We start from the raw sequence: 16,526 nt of genomic DNA, 5'->3' as shown, positions 1-16,526 counted from the left end.
CCTTCCCGTACTTACCTGGCAGAGAAGATCCCCTGATCACCTTCCATATCTTTGATTTTGAATTCATCAGGGAGGAATGCCCCCACCTACAGGGCTCTGATGAGGATTGAGACATACCACAAAGGTTTTAGAAGCTACAAAATGCAAAATAAAATGAATATCCAACTGTTCCTTAAGACTTCTGATGACTTTTGCTTATTGAATAAGGCAAAGGAGAGAAAACTGTAATAAGCTCCTATTCTCACATCCATTCTCATGCATGACATTAGTTTCATATTATATGCTGTGTAGGATCCATGGGTCCTGTATGCAGGTAGGTTAAATACACGTTAGTTCTATCACAGCCATAGGTCATTGAAAGGTAGATGCAAAAGCCAAAATTGGGTCTATTTGCATGTTAGGAGTGGTTCTGGAGCTCCATCTGGCTGGTTTATCCACAGCAGGATAACTGGAATTAGAGTCACATCCATCCCATCTCTCCATCCACAGTAAATGAAGCTTTAGGCTTTCTCAAGGTATTTTTTTTTTATATCCTTTGCTTTATTGAATCCTCTTAACATCTGAGAAAGACATTACACCAAGAAAAACAAAAGGAAATTTGAGGCAAAGCCATTGTCGGGTCTTGGGGGCAAATGTGGAATTAGACTAGGATTCTAGAGATTGGGTGTTTAATATGCTGCCTATAACAAATGGCGTAGAGCACTCTGGAGGTCACAGCTCATTTGTCCCTATGAACAGGGACACCTCAGCAATCTCCTGGTGGTTTTAATCCAAGACCCTCCCATGGTGAAGCCATGGCATCTCCTCATTGGGTCACCACCACCATTTATCCTCAAGGTCATTGAAATCCCATTTACACTTGACTCTTAGAAAGGACCCTCTCTCTTGCAATTCCTCCAGCTCCCCCTTCACTATGTCGTACAACTCTTTCTTGAGCCTGCAAGAAATAGAGAGAATGCTTTTAAAAATGCATTACTTAGATGTGAAGTTGATAATATAAAGTCCTGAATAATATAGCTTTTGATCAACTTCCCAAATTAGGCAAGATTCCTTGGAATCCAAGAGGATTTCTGCTAAAATGTGCCCAGTTTAAAGTCTTTTCCAGGGGCTAAAGGGGTAGCCATGGCTTACCTTTCTGACCTCATCTCCAGATTACTGAATAAGTGGGGGGAGTATTCTAATTCAACACTCTATTTCAATGCCTGGAGGAGCAACACAGAGCTTGGTAGTCCAACCTCTGGGCCTTTATACATGCTACTCCAACTTCCTTAGAACACTCTATTCTTTGTCTCTTGTCACTGTCCAGATGTCCCTCTTGATACATAGATTCCTCCTTCCAGCCTCCCTGGGACTTAAGAACCAATGTCACCACAAAAGACACACTTTCTGTCATTGCTCTGACTACCCTTGTTCTTCTACCACAGCCCAGAGTTTTCCTCACAGCATTCATGACAACACTGCTTTTATCCATCTCAGATTGGTCATCTCCCTGAGCAGAATGAAGAGCCATGAGAGCAAGCCTCATGACCATTCTGCTATCAACCATGGCACACTTGTCAGCATTGAAGAGGATGTCGTTGAGTGAAATACTGAATAGGTACAAGCATGAGAAAAACAAGGGGCCTCCTCCACTTCCCAAATGTTTGTAGGACCATGCTGCCCTGGATATCACTACCCACGTGGGGCCATTTAAACTGCAATTTAAACTGAGAAAAGTAAAAAACTCAGTTCCTGGGTTGCACTAACACCCTTTCGAGTGTCCAGTTATCACATGCTGCTACTGGCTACCCTACTGGACAGGAGGTATAAACTCCTTCTGCCATCACTAAAGGTTCTGCTGGCTGGCACTGCTCTAGGAAATCGAATGCAGGCTGAACCCAAAGCTTGCTTTAAAATATAGAAAAAATAATAATAATAAAAAAATAAAATATCAGCCAACCTACCCCCCCTCAGCTAGTGCTTCCTAGTGTAAAAGTCACTGGGGATTACCCAAGTTTCTGTAGTTTGCACGTTGATTTTTTCAAGGCCTTCCACAGTATGCCGACTCCACTGGGCTCCAAGTCATTCTGCAGAAGGTTCAGGTGAACCAGGCTTTTACTGCTTCCAAGAACAGAGGAGAGATGCTGGCAGCAAGCAGGCATCAGATTGCATTTCTCCAACCTAGGAGTGGGTGGGAAGGAAGTGTGAAAGATGGTCCTCAAAGACTGAGAAGTTAGAAGTGATACCAGATCTAAGAAAAAGTACGTGGTTAAAACAAACGGGCTTCTAGTGGAGAGCTTACCACACACCAGACACTTCTCCAAATGTTTACACATAACTCACTAATCCTTATACCAGTCCTATCATATGTAGCCAATATCTTCAACTTCATTTTCTAGGTGTGGAAACAGAACATTAGCCTGACCAACCATCAAAAAACAATATTCAGCCCTCAAAAGTGGTGTGAATTTATAAGATCCTTGAAAGGACTAAAATAAGACTACAACCCTTTCCTTACACTTTCATCTTGTTCCTAATTTCAACACAACAAAATCTGTATTCCTAGTAGCTAGCCAACCATATGTTCAAAGACAAAAGTGACAGTGATATCACTTTAAGGTAGTGGAAATTTCCATCTAAGCCTCTAAAGAAATGTGATAGGTGTCCAGACATGGAAATTTTGATACATCAAGAATAAAAGGAAAGAAGGTTTTCTTAGGAAGATGTTAGGAGATGTTGGGAGATGTAGAAGATGTTGGGTAGGATCCAGAGAATGTTTCAAGGTAAAGGCACTATTTGGTGGACAGGAAGAGGAGGACACGAGAGAAAAATGGTTCCAACATCACCCAAGTGAGTCCTGTCTCTGGTCTAGCCTCCCCTGCAGGGCCTTTACCACCATGTTACATATTATTGACCTCCATCATGTACCTTTACTAGTAGTATTTCCCAATGAGGGGTGATCTCTGCCCCCCCACCAGAGGACACTGAGCAATATCTGCACACAAGGGAGAGGCTATTGGCATCTGGAGGGTGGAGGTCAGGGTTGCTGTTCTGCAGCATACAGCACACAGAACAGCCCACAGCCAAGGACTACCCAGCCCAAGGTTGGGTTGAGAAACACTGGTCTGATGGTAAAGGTGGAAGCCTGTGAACACAAATAAGACACTCGGGTGCCTACTTTAAAGCTTATACATTGGCAGAGTGCCCGGGTGGCTCAAGTGGATTAAGCATCTGCCTTCGGCTCAGGCATGATCTCAGGGTCCTGGAATGGAGCCCCATATCGGCTCCCTGCTCAGCGGGGTCTGCTTCTCCCTCTGCCCCTCCCCACCGCTTGTGCTTTCTCTCCTCCTCTCTCCAAAAAATAAATAAAATCTTTTTAAAAATCGTTAAAATGAAAACACTGGAGAATGAAACTGACTGAAAGTGAACTAAATATCGGGAAGGCATTTGTCATTAGAGACTGGGCAATAACTGTTGCAAACATTTTATTCATTTATATATCCAGAGAAGGTCCTCGAGAGGGAGGGCTTAAAACCAGACTACCATTCTTAAGGCACAAATAGGACCTCGAATTACTTGTATAAGTATGACAGCTTCTCCTTTACCTATAGGATAAAGAATATTGAACCTCAAGATCCTTCTTGAAGGACAGGGATGTGGTGAAAAAACAAACAACTTCTGACTTATTTTACTTATTAAGGGCATAAGGTCCTCAAGGTCCATCCATTTAATGGAAATGGCAGGATTTCCACAGAGAAAGACTGTGTGATCTCTAAGCACTTTGTGAGAGTGAGTAGACATGGCACCTATGTGAAAAATAGCTACCACTTAACCAAAAGCCACACTTAACCAAAACTCCTATTATTGGAGTAGAAACCATCTCAATTTGCTGAACAAACACATTCTAACCTTATGGTTAGAATCGGGCTCCCCCTTCGATGGAAAAACTCCGGGGCAGGAAACACGGTGCACCAGCCCCCACCTTCTATCCCAAAAGTACTGACCGAAACGAAGAATATCTACAATACACCATGGGTGGGGAGTGACCGGAATGAACTTCTGTTTCTGCACTTGAACCTCACTGTTAAGCAGAAGAGATTCTGAACAAGAGAACTTTGTCCTTTGTTCCTCGCCTCCTTGAACCCCCGGGTGACCATGTGTCATCCCCTCCAGATACAAGAGTAGGATGGGGGCTTTCCACAAAAAGGACTGCGTCAGCTCACCCAAGCGTGTTCAGTGCACAGCTCGGATCTTTCAGAGCCTCACACAGGTGTATCACGCCATCATCCCGAACATCATTGCTCCCGAGATCCAAAATTTTCATGTTATGATTATGCCGGAGGGCATTAGCAAGCTCCTGACAGCCTCCTGCTGTTAAAGAACAGCCTGACAAACTGTGAAACAAACAGAAAGGGGGAAAGAATAACCCTTGCATCCTCGGGCTTTTCTCTGTCTACCCCAGCCCACATCACAGTCCTCCAAGGGAAAGAGATGCCAAAGTGACCAGCATCCTCCTCTTCCCAGGGAGGTCTGAGACTATCTACAGGTAGAAAGGACGCAGCCAACAGGACAATGTGGCTCGCTTCCCAGTGCCATCTGCAGAGTTTGCACCTGTTTGCACCTGTTTTCCTCTGGACTTGACCTCATGCATCCTCCCCTTTGCTGATTTTACTTTTCCTCCTTTCACTGAAATAGATGGCAGCCACAAATCTGACTGCATGCCACATTCTCGAAGTCCTCTGGGAATCATCAAACCCACAGAGTGGCCTTGGGAACCTCCAACACACACCGTGGTTGGTCCTTAGCTGTGATCCCAGTAGCCTCACTGCCCACTGCAGGCACCCCCCCCACACACACACTTATCCCCCTACAGGAGAACCTGCAGCTCCTCTGGTGAGCACACACGTCTATACCTGGGACTCCAGCCCCATCTGGAGCTCAGGCATTTTCAAGTCAAGTCACACACTTTCTTCCCATCCTCTGAAGGACAGAGAGGCAAAGGCACTCACTCCAGGTTCTGTAGACGGCAGTCCGGGCGGCTCAAGGCCTCACACAGAAGCTTCACCCCCTCATCTCCCAGGCTATTCCTTCTCAGGTTCAGATGTGTCAAACTCTTGTTCTCAAGGAGAGCATCTGACAAGTACTTGCAGCTGGGGGCCCCGAGCTGGCAGAACCAGAGCCTACGGGGCGAGAGCCACAGAGATAGATGCTCAGGAAGGCAGCCCGAACCGAGGCCCCTGGGGAGCTTCAGGCCCCACCTCTGAGTTCAATCACGGGGTCCCCTTGAACCCCAATCCAGGATAGGCCATGTAGTGGTGCTTACTTATCCTTTCCCAGATTTATGCAATGAGCACAGCAAGAACATTCTGGGCCTTAGTGGTGGTCTCAAAAAAAGAAAGCCAATAGAAGGATGATGGAGCACCGGCAGGGGTGGGGGGCTCAGTTGGGTGAGCACCCAGCTCTGGATTATGGCAGGTCCTGATCTCAGGCTCCCGGGACTGAGCCCTCTGCTGGGATCCACACTCTGCGGGGAACCTGCTTGAGGATTTTCTCTCATATACATAGATCTTTAAAAATAAAGGCAATGATCAAAGCCTGTCAAGTTTCATTAACACAAGTTCCAAAGATCCCCCAAGAGCATCGCGCTTACAACGAATGATCCTACATTGTGGACTTAGAGTTCTCTAAGGTTTACCATTTTCTATGTAAATAGTCTGTGTTAAGTGATATCAAAAAAAAATTAAGAAGAACGGTAGAAGAGGGAACTTTGGAAGGTGATGGGTTTGTGTTAGGTCTTCATGGCGGTGATGGTCTCGAGGGTACATAGCTCTCCCCTAACGCACCGACTCATGCAGTAAACACGTGCAACTTCTCACATGTCAGAAATGTTTAACGTGAGAGGGTTTTTTTTTTTAAGTAAAAATAAAAAAATACAAGGGAAAACATTTTAAATGAGCTTCAGGCAGTTAGGGATGATCCCAGGGCTTCGAAGCCCATCAGACGGGGCTGGACTGGTGCCCAGCTGCTACCAACGGTTGTCAGGCCTGTGGTGGTACCCCCACAACCTTCACCTCTTGCTAAGGTGGAGCCCGAGCACCCATCACGGTGCTGCCGATCCCATGGGCTGGGACGCATGGTGCTTCAGAGCAGTGCTCAGCACGTGTGCAGTACAGACTGTAGGAGATACAGAGTACAGCAAGCGCATGTAAGCATTAGGTGTATGTAAGTATGTATGCAATGTGTAGGCATAGAAAATACTTAGGATTACAGAATAGATATGTTAGACATGTAAGACATGTATGTTACTGTGTAACATCATGAATCATATAAGTTACATTTATGATTTATATATTGCATTTTGGTCTATATTCATGTATCTATGTTAAATATAATTACAGATTAAAATATATTGCTATAAGCATAATTATAATTAGCATACATATTAACTTACTGTAACCTGTCACAGTCCTATATAACACATTAGTTCGTATTACATATGTATTCATTAGCTGTTCATGGTTCTTTGTGGCTCGGGGCCGAGTGAGCGCCAATCTTCTGGTCTGTAGCTCAGACTCCACCGTCTTTCACCATTTACCCCCTCAGATGAGCCCCTTGGCCTTCTTACCCTTTCATACTCACTCACCTGAACAATATCCAGTTCCTGGAAAACCCATCTCTGCATCTATTCCAAACCTTCCCGAGAGCAGCGGAGTGCAGCTGACAGAAGAAACATCTAGGAGATCACACTTGATACCTGCCATTGCCTGTGGACTCGTCCCCACCCAGCAACCCCCTTGAAACCTAGGGTCCTGCAGATACCCACTCAGGTAACATGCTATGTGGCTGGTCAGTAGGCATCTCACGCTCCAGCATCCCAGACCAAACCCCTCACGCCTAAACCTCATTCCCCCAGGTCTTCCCCATGTCTGAAAAAGAGCCCACTTTTCACCCAGCAGCCAAGCCTATCATCTGGAGGCATTTGGGTTCTTTCCCTCCTCAACCACATTACTGCATCAGCAAGTCCTCCTGGCCCTAGCTTTGAGTATACCCCAGACCTGACCACCTCACTTTGGTCAATTCATGGTCATCATCTTGCCTGATCTACAGGCGCTTGCTTCTGCCCCCATTTTTGCTTCCATTATAGTCCACCCTTCACCTGCCGCCGGGGTCATCTTTCAGGGCGTGTCTGTACAAACTCTGGTCCTCAGACAAGTTTCCACCTCCAAACACAACAGACTCCTTCATGGCCAGGACATATTCAGGGCCTCATCCTGCCTCTCCAGCTTCAACTCTGCCTGTCATGTCCCTCACTCGTGTTACCCCAGCCTTATTAGTGGTCTGGCTGCTCCTACAACACTCCAAGCACATGCCAGTCTTGGGGCCTCTGTCCTCCTCTTCCTTCTGTGTGTGTGGCTCCTTCAGCCAACGCCTGGTGGCTTCAGTGTCACCTCCTCTGATAGGTTGGTGAGAGAAGACCTTACTAAGACACCAGCCCAACACTCCTTGTCTATTCATTCCTCTTCATTTTTCTTCAGCAGAGCTCCTGGTCTTGTTGTGTGGTATCCCACTCCTCCTCCACACAGGTGGGTGTCTGTCTTGTCCCCCACCCCAACCTTGGTGCACAGCCTGGTGTCTAGAGATAGGAGCTCAGTCATCACTTGACCAGACCGTAATTTCCTGGTATCCTTATTAAAATGGAATTCCTTGGCACAACCCACAGAGACTGATTCAGCAAATCCGGGACTACTCAGAGCCTGGGTGTAGAATGGCGCCCCGCACAACACATGTTAGTAGTCAATGGTATAAACAGGTCCCAAATGAAGGACCCACTATTTTCCCCATGCCCACCCCCAAGGAGTCACTTCCAGAAACGGAACCATGAGGAGCTTACACCAGTCTCTGTAAGGCGCACTCGGGGTGAGTCAGGGAAGAGCAGAGGAGCCTCACGCCGTCATCCTGGAGTGGGTTAAACCCCAGGCACAGTCGAGTGGTCCTCTGGGTGCTGGTGAGACATGATGCCAGGCCCCGGTAGACGGCCGCTGACAGCTGGCATTTCTCCAGGCTGTAGAAGGTCCAAGTGCAGTGTGAGCCCCAGCTGCGCCCACTTCTCTTTCTTTCGCAAACTCCCAGTCCCTTGGGCTACACATCTGGGACCCAAACATCATGAAATGATTAAACTGGATAAAGGACAAAGGTTTTAAGGAGAAAAAGGTGGGTCAGAGTAAGGGCTTCTCAATCTCAGCCCTACTGACCTTTGGGCTAGATCATTCTTTGATCATTCTTTGCCCACCCCCCCCAGGGCATTGACAGATAATGATCATAGTAGGTCACCACCTACTAGATGCCAGTAGCGTCCTCCTCTCCCAACTGTGAGAAACAAGTAGTGTCCAGACATTGCCAAACGTCCCCTGGAGGACAAGATCACCCCTCAGCTTAAAACCACTGGGTTTTCCGTGTTCACTGTGGAGTCTGCCTCTCCCTCTCCACCCCATCTCCTGTCCGTGCTCTCTTTCTCTCAAATAAATAAAATCATTTTGTCTATTAAGTTAGCCGCCACACAGTGCATCATGCATTTTGAGGTACTGCACAATAAAATCTTTTTAAGAAATTGGGCGCCTAGGTGGCTCAGTCAGTTAAGCATCTGCCTTAACTCAGTTCAAGATCTCAGAGTCCTGGGATTGAGCCCCAGGTCAGACTCCCTGCACCACGGGGAGCCTGCTTCTCCCTCTTCCCCTCCTGCCCGCTTGTGTTCCCTCTTTCTCTCAAAATCTTCAAGCACTAGGTGTTATATGCAACTGATCAATTATTGGACACTACATCTGAATGTACCATATGTTCGCTAATTGAATTTAAGTTTTTAAAATGTTAAAATAAGAAGTTAAAGTATTAAAAAATAAATAAATAATTGGGGCGCCTGGGTGGCTCAGTGGGTTAAGCCACTGCCTTCAGCTCAGGTCGTGATCTCAGGGTCCGGGATCGAGCCCCACATCGGGCTCTCTGCTCAGCAGGGAGCCTGCTTCCTCCTCTCTCTCTCTCTGCCTGCCTCTCTGCCTGTGTGTGCTCTCTCTCTTTCAAATAAATAAATAAAATCTTAAATAAATAAATAAATAAATAAAACCACGGGGTTTAGGAGAGACTGGCAGGTAAGTCAGCCACAATGAAGGTGAGGGCAAAGCTGGCGGAGTTGGAGCCCCAGGGACACAGTGGAAAAGAGTGAAAATACTTACTGTGGGGCAAAAGGAATAACACAGAGGGCATGGGGATATGGAGAGGAGAAGGGAGTTGGGGGGATCGGAGGGGGAGACGAACCACAAGAGACTGTGCTCTGAGAAACAATCTGAGGGTTTTGGAGGGGAAGGGTGCGGGGTTGGGGGAGTCTGGTGGGTACTAAGGAGAGCACGGATCGCATAGAGCACTGGGTGTGGTGCATAAACAATGAATCTTGGAACACTGAAAAAATAAAAATAAAAAATAAATAAAATTTAAAAAAGAAAAGAGTGAAGATAGGGACAGTGTCAGCGGGGTAGTAAGTACAATAGGGGATCCCCAAGGCTCCCCCAGACATGCTGCCACTGTCACCCCACCCTGCCACTTAACCTTGCAAAGACACAATTTTGACAAGACAGGAAGACTTACGACAGCTCCTGCAGGGATGATGTTGACACTGTGGAGGGCCCCTGCAGACCCTTTTCCTCAGTGCCTGAGAGATCATTGTCCCCCAGGCTAAGGAAGCGCACACTCGAGTTCTTGCGGAGCTCCACAAAGAGATGACAACACGTCAGAGGGGTGAGGCCACACGACTCCAACCTACCAAAGGGGCCCCAAGACAGGCAGTTACTCCAGGGAGGGGAGGTCTTCGTCTGGAGGCCCCCTTGTGCCACAAACGAAGGCTTATTTCTCCTTGTTCCTCATCGTCTCCCCAGGCAGGACGGCCTCCAGGTCCATGCCACCATCAGGGCCCCGTGGCACCCAGCCCAGCACCACCGAGCAGCCTGTTAGAAACGCTGGCTCTTAGGCCCTCAGCAGACCTGCGGGCTCTCAGGGTGTGGGTCCCAGGACCCTGCATTTTAACCTGCCCCTTGGGTGGCTGTGGTAGACCTGAAGTTTTGGGAAGCACTGTCTTTTTTTTTTTTTTTTTTTTAAAGATTTTATTTATTTATCTGACAGAGAGAGATCACAAGTAGGCAGAGAGGCAGGCAGAGAGAGGAGGAAGCAGGCTCCCTGCTGAGCAGAGAGCCCAATGTGGGACTCGATCCCAGGACCCTGAGATCATGACCTGAGCCGAAGGCAGCGGCTTAACCCACTGAGCCACCCAGGCGCCCCGGGAAGCACTGTCTTGACCCCACGCGCTTGTCCCCTTCGCTCCTCTTTCCCTACGTCCTTTGGGTGCTGTGCCGAGTCCTGCCCTCCCGGTGCATTACTGAATCTGGGGGTGACCCTGGGACAGATCTGGAAGACCAGAGATTTACCACAGATACTGGAGGTTGCAGGCGGAATGTCTTAGGGTTTTAAAGATCATGGTGGACACAGGAATTCCCAGGTTGTTCGAGCTCAAGTTCAGATGGGTCAGCCTTTGGTTGCCGTGTAGGACGAGGACAAGCTCCTTCAGAACCCGCACAGGACTTACCGACTTGCACCTGAGGAAAACAGGAAGTGAGGAGGCTGGCCTCATGGGAGGGGGTACACCCTCCTCTTGCTTTCTCCCCCACCCCGTCCCCCCACATGGACCCCCTCCTTCAAGGATATCATCTCCAAGAGGAATCGGAAACTTGAAGCCCGGCCGGATGTGTTGCATCGGGAGTCGATCCCCTCCCCCACCGCGTCTGCCAGAGAAAACCCCGGAGCCCCCGCTCTTCTGGGCAGGGGGTGACCCCCCCCAACCCAGAAAGGTCTGACGAGAGCACCACTCTTCTCTTGTTTTCTCTTCTTTTTCTCCACGTCTTTAGGACTAAGTGATAAGACCAAAGCAGCAGGGGAGGGGGGGGGGGGGAGGATGCAAACGCCAGGTTCTGGTAAAGGGACATTTGAGGCTGTGTCCTGTGCATCTGACGCAGCTCCCATGACACACGGAGGTTCGAGGACGGTTGCCGCTGCCAGGTCTTCTGCTCTAAGCTCCCGGCAGCAGTGCGCACATCCGGGTTCCAGACATCAGGGCAGCCCCGAATCACAGAGGGACAGTAGGACAGAATTCGTTGGTGTGGACCCGAGAGCATCTGACCCAACACCATCCCCAGCCCTAACATTCGGTCTGTCCTCCGTCAGGTGGCTCTTCCCTGGCTTCTTCAAGGCCTACCTCCATTGCCCCTACCTGTGGAGCCTGTGAGCTTACATCACGCAAGGGGTTTCAGTCCAAAACGATGTGTCAGCTCCCATGAGCAGGTCTTTACTCCAACACCTTTTAGACAGGTGAGGCCCTTCTGCTTTCTCTGTCTCCCAGCACAAAGCCCCCCCCCCCCCCATGCCGAGTCCCCGAACAGATCTCCTGCTCTGGGAGGCCTCAGTGCCGCCTCTGCTGCGCTGGCCATCTAAGTGTGTTCCTCCCACACGGGCAGCCCCGTGCAGGCAGGAGTTATCCTTTCCGTTCCCGGTGGTAACCACAGAATGAGGAGATGCTCGTTAAATACCCACTGAGTGAAGAAATGCCCGAGCACGAACTCCCCACCTTCCCTTAAGGCCCAACAATTCATGTGGGGCCCACATAAAGTCGCCTCTCAAGTGCTTTGTCCCAGCCACGTCCTCCAAGCTTTCCAATCCTCCATAGTCAGCTCAGAACAGCAGCCTTGCGCAGAGGTCCTGGGGGCAAAGCTGTCCATGTGCCCGCACCTCTCACAGGTGCAAGACCACGTGACGGAGTACCAGGTCTTCGCCTGAATGCATACCAACATGTTTGTTATCCCAAGCACCCGAGCTTACCTTCTGAAAAAGAGATCGTCCCTGCAATAACCAGGAGAGAAATGCCGGATCGTTCCCTGTTGGAATTTCGCACACGGTGCGCCACACTTACGTCAGTCTCTGGAGTTTGCATCTTGGGCTTCTCAGTTCGTAACAGAGTTTCTTCATGGAAGAAGCGTTAAGCTTGCTGTTGCTCATGTCCAGCTCCCTCACATTCCCGTGGCAAAACACGGAGCAAACATCCTGCCACTGATGTATCTTGGAGTGCGAGCTTGTCATTTAGGAGAGAGAAAGAAGGTTACTGAGGTGAACTGCACCTGACGCCCAGAGCGTGGCCTACAGGAGACAAAACCAGACCCATGGGAAGTGAAGGAATTCACCGGTGTACTGGGCAGGAAAACTGGGACTGCAAAAGTATTAGTTCTTTAAGTCCCAGGTGTTTTATTCCAACAATCCTCACCGTCCTTCTCATAGGAAAGCAGCGCTGTAAGGGAGGGGAGGTGGCCATTGGTAGGATCCTCACATGTTCAGCCCTTGAGTCAAACAGGCTGAAGGTGAACTCAGAGCTGCATTACCTATGATTTAACCTCTGTGCTCCAATTTTCTATCTCTAAATGTACATACTAACTTACTCTCATAGGACATTGTGACTTAAAAAAAGGTTTATGCAGATATCTAGAACTTAAGAGGGTTATTAAAATTCTACACATACGATGGAATATCACTCAGCCATCAGAAGGGATGGACACTCACCATTTGCATCAACAAGGTTGGAACTGGAGGGAATTATGCTGAGTGAGGTCAGTCAATCAAATACAATAATCATATGTTCCTCCCATGTGCAAGATAAGCAGTGATGTGGGAGACCACAGGGAAAGGGAGGGAAAACTGAATGGGAAGAAATCAGAGAGGGAGACAAACCATGAGAGACTCTGGGCTCCAGGAACCAAGCTAAGGGTTACTAAAGGGAGGGGTGGGGAGTGGGTAATGGATGATGGGGACTGAAGGGGGCATGCATTGGGATGACCACTAGGTGTTACACGCAACTGATGAATCATTGAACATGACATCAAAAATGAGTGTTGACTAGATGTTGGCGAACTGAACATAATAAGATTCTTATTATTTAGCATTTCCTTAATGTGGCAGGCTCTCAACATTTACAAGAGTAAAAGAGCATCCAAGTCATGAATTAACCTTTTCATCTCCAGTGAAGAAAGTAAAACAAAGAACCCATTAAAGCACCTGAAGGATATAAAGTTCTACATGGAGAGCCCAGAATTACAGCGTTGGAGCGGCTGTTTCTGACCGTAGCATGTGTGTGTGTGTGACACACACATGTGCCCATGTATTTATATGTTTAACACCCTAGTTAATTCAGAGATACAGACAGAGGTAAAAGCCACTGAGGAAAGGGAGCTGTAGTGTAGAGAAACAAGAACTGGCCTTCACGTCAGAAGGTCTGTTATCACCATTAGGGAAGACAAGAAATCTCCTGCAGCCTCAGGGTGATCATGTGTAAGTTGGGGAATGGGGTTGATGGAGTATTAATCCTTACAATAAATGGTACTATCCTGGGGAAAACATGTGGTAGCCAGGACACTTACTCATACAACCCAACAATGAACACTACCTACACAAAGTCCCCTGTTTAGGTTTTCCCTAAAACCTAAGGGACCGGACAAATAAATGACAGCCAATATGCATTGAACTTTCATGACTCTGAGGCCCCAGGACCAAACATCTTACTAATATTCCAGTCTGGATAAACACAAAGAGATTAGTCTTCTCAGAATTTCTTTTTGTACAACCAAAATTGAACTGGTATTTTTTGTAGGTTTGAGGGTTAAACAAAGGATTTGTGAACACATAGCAGCCCCTGCCTCAAGAGAGGAATTTAGAAAACACCCTTAGGGCCTGAAATAATTAGGACACTCAGATCTCTTTACCTCCTACACTGGAAGTCAACAGTGTTAGCAATGGGAAAAGGTTATAGGATAAGAACCAAAAACAGTTTAAGTATTTCTGGGATTCTTCCAGGAGACAAATGGACAAACGAAGTTCAGGATGTAGTTGACACCACTGGACCCAACCCCACCTCAAATTGTGCTCAAAGGATGGGCACCAGCGTTTTGAGCTGTGGAGCTGTGGAAGAGGGCAGGGCATTGACCCAGGCTGAGCTGTTTAGTGGCCACACGGGCATAAGCAAATTCTGTTTTTATTCAGTTTTCTCATCTATGAATGGCAGTAACTCTCCACCCTCCATTCAGCAATGGACATCAGTCAGATATGAGTGGAGGTCTCAGCACAAGGCTTGGCACGTACATCTTCACTATGCAGGGCCTGAGAAAGAAAGCCTACCTAGAAGGACATCAGCAGAAGCAGCCAAGGAATACTATAGGACACCTAAAGGGAAATTGTTGGTCTCCTGGATTGGAGTGACCCAGAAGGTTTGGTCAGTCATAACCAATGATAACACAACACATCCCTGGTTCTTCATGGAAGAACTTGGGCAGAGCCTGGGAAGAAACCTGGGGGGGGAAATGGTTTGCATTACTCACTCCAGAGTTTCTGTGGTGAAAGTCAATTCCGTTTGAGGGATGGGAACGGTGACAGAAAGCCTTAGCTTATTTAACCTTTGACAGTGCTTTAGGCAAAATGAAGCAACTTGGAGTTGTAGATTCCCAAAAATATCTAGGTCAGCTTCGAGGAGAGGACTCAGAATCTGCCTTACAAAGTTTTCTTCCTGAGTTTCATACAAGCACTCAAAAAAGTGTAGGAATTCAAAACAGTTGGAGACAATGTCATAACTTCCTAATTCCTCTGCCCATTCTAGTAATTCATCTGTTATCCTGCGACTCACTTTACAGCGCAAAGTGGCTTCCACTTCTCCTGCTAAGTTTCTTTTTAAAAGACCAAAGAAAAAAAGAGCCATCTGATTCCAGTAGAAGTTTGTATCGGCCAAAGCATCTGTCAGTAGCACCTTCATCTCTTCGTGCTTTGCAGGACTGCCCATGGAGCCTTTTGTCCCTCCCAGTGCATAGAACATGGCCCCCAAGAACACCTGGAAACTCTGATGAGTGAAAGTCACACACCCGTCACAGTCACTGACCTTTCGAAGGATATTCAAGCTGAGCAGAGTGTCAATGAGAGATGCTTCCAGGTGCCTGTGCTTGAGGTCCTCCTTTGCAAATGTGAAATTCCGGAACCACATCCCCTCTGCAGCCAGAGAGCAGAGCAGTATCCACTGCTCCGGCCAGCTCTGGGCCGACAAACTCACCTCTGCTTTGGCAAACAGGCTGGAGAAGAAGTAGACATACAGACTGGTGGTCGTCTGGGTGCTCAGCTGGAAGCAAGGACTTCTTGCCATCTGCCACTTCAGGCAGGAGCACACGGCCCAGCACACCATGGGCGCAGAGCAGAAATAAAATAGGTTTTCATTTTTTCTTACCCAGCGCAAGATTTTCTTTGCTTTGTTTTGGTCACCAAAGTACCTGATGAAATACTCCTCCCGGTCTCCCTCTGTGAACCCTGAGATTTGTACAAACCATGGATCCAGTAACAGCTTTTTAAGATCCTTGGTTCTATACTCCTTGGTTGTGATCAGCAAAGTGGCCCCGGGAACCAGTTCTTTTCTCAACAAGTAGAACAGGATTCTGTGGACTGGGAGTCGCTGAAACCAGTCTGTACATGGTGGGCTGGCGTCCAAGTTGGAGGGCATGTCCATTTCCTCAAAGCCATCGATGACAAACAGGAGCCTCTCAGGGTGACTCATGAGCTCTTCAAAGGGGGGCTGGGAGTCAGGCCAGTCCCAGGAAAGCAAGCCAGCAAATGTGGTATCCTTCATCTCTTTAACTTTATGGCAGCTGATGAAGAAAACATAGGAGAACCTCTGCTGAAAGAGAAAGCCCTCTGCCCAATGCAGCATGGCCTTCATGGCCAGGGTGGTCTTCCCAACCCCCGCTACTCCCTCCAAGACTATCGTCTGTGGCTGGGCTCCCATCCTGTTGGGATACAGGAGGCTCTTCAGTTCTTTGTGTTCCTTCTCAGTCACGTTGCGCAGATATATGTGGCCTTCAGGCCAAGGCATGTTGTCCCACATCATCAATATTTTAGCTTTCATCCTCTCTCTGTATCTTCTTTGGTGAACTGAAACAGAGAAGTGAGGCAAAACAGAACACAACAATGGTCAGAATGAATTTTGGCCTTAGGAATAGTAAGTTCTTATATAAAGTCTTAAACAAGAGAAACACATTCTATCTTCAAGGGTCCAACTTTTGGGAGGAGTGGCATGGTGGGATAAAACAACAAAGGCAGTAGAATAGTTTGAGAATACACAAAAATAAATACGGAGAATGCAAGAGAGACTGAGAATCCCCTTTGAAGGTTGGGGAACAGATCTGTAGAGGCTTCTGTGGGGGAGTTAACATGATAATCTTGAGAAGCTACCAGTCCAAGATATAGAAAGAGAGACTTTCAGGCAGGGTAAAGAGCTAGTGCCAATGCCCTGAGACAGGAATAGAACAGAGTATTTATTTATTTATTTATCATTCTAGAACAGAGTGAGAAAAGTGCCTGACAGGGGGGACTCAACTGTGGGGATGGGCTGGTCATGAATATCTCTTTTCTGGAGGGAGAAAAAGCTTTAATTTCCG

The 16,526-nt window shown here is 47.7% G+C and overlaps 1 protein-coding gene across 1 annotated transcript in view; it reads right to left on the bottom strand.

Moving 5' to 3' along the window:
* Window positions 1-1,985: 1,985 nt before the first annotated feature.
* LOC131817661 (NACHT, LRR and PYD domains-containing protein 13-like) overlaps window positions 1,986-16,526 on the bottom strand; it is a 38,146-nt gene continuing 23,605 nt past the window's right edge. Inside the window, exons 2-8 of the mRNA XM_059151202.1 lie at window positions 14,433-16,020; window positions 11,984-12,142; window positions 10,449-10,616; window positions 7,871-8,041; window positions 4,989-5,159; window positions 4,203-4,373; window positions 1,986-2,160 (exon numbers count right to left, since the gene is read on the bottom strand). Coding sequence (XP_059007185.1) covers window positions 1,986-2,160; window positions 4,203-4,373; window positions 4,989-5,159; window positions 7,871-8,041; window positions 10,449-10,616; window positions 11,984-12,142; window positions 14,433-16,020 — 2,603 coding nt within the window. The remainder of the gene's footprint in view (window positions 2,161-4,202; window positions 4,374-4,988; window positions 5,160-7,870; window positions 8,042-10,448; window positions 10,617-11,983; window positions 12,143-14,432; window positions 16,021-16,526) is intronic.

This window comes from Mustela lutreola, chromosome 16 (assembly GCF_030435805.1).
Source record: "Mustela lutreola isolate mMusLut2 chromosome 16, mMusLut2.pri, whole genome shotgun sequence".
Lineage (NCBI taxonomy): Eukaryota > Metazoa > Chordata > Mammalia > Carnivora > Mustelidae > Mustela > Mustela lutreola.
Note: the sequence above shows the minus strand (reverse complement) of the source record. Positions and strands in the feature narration are given on the sequence as shown.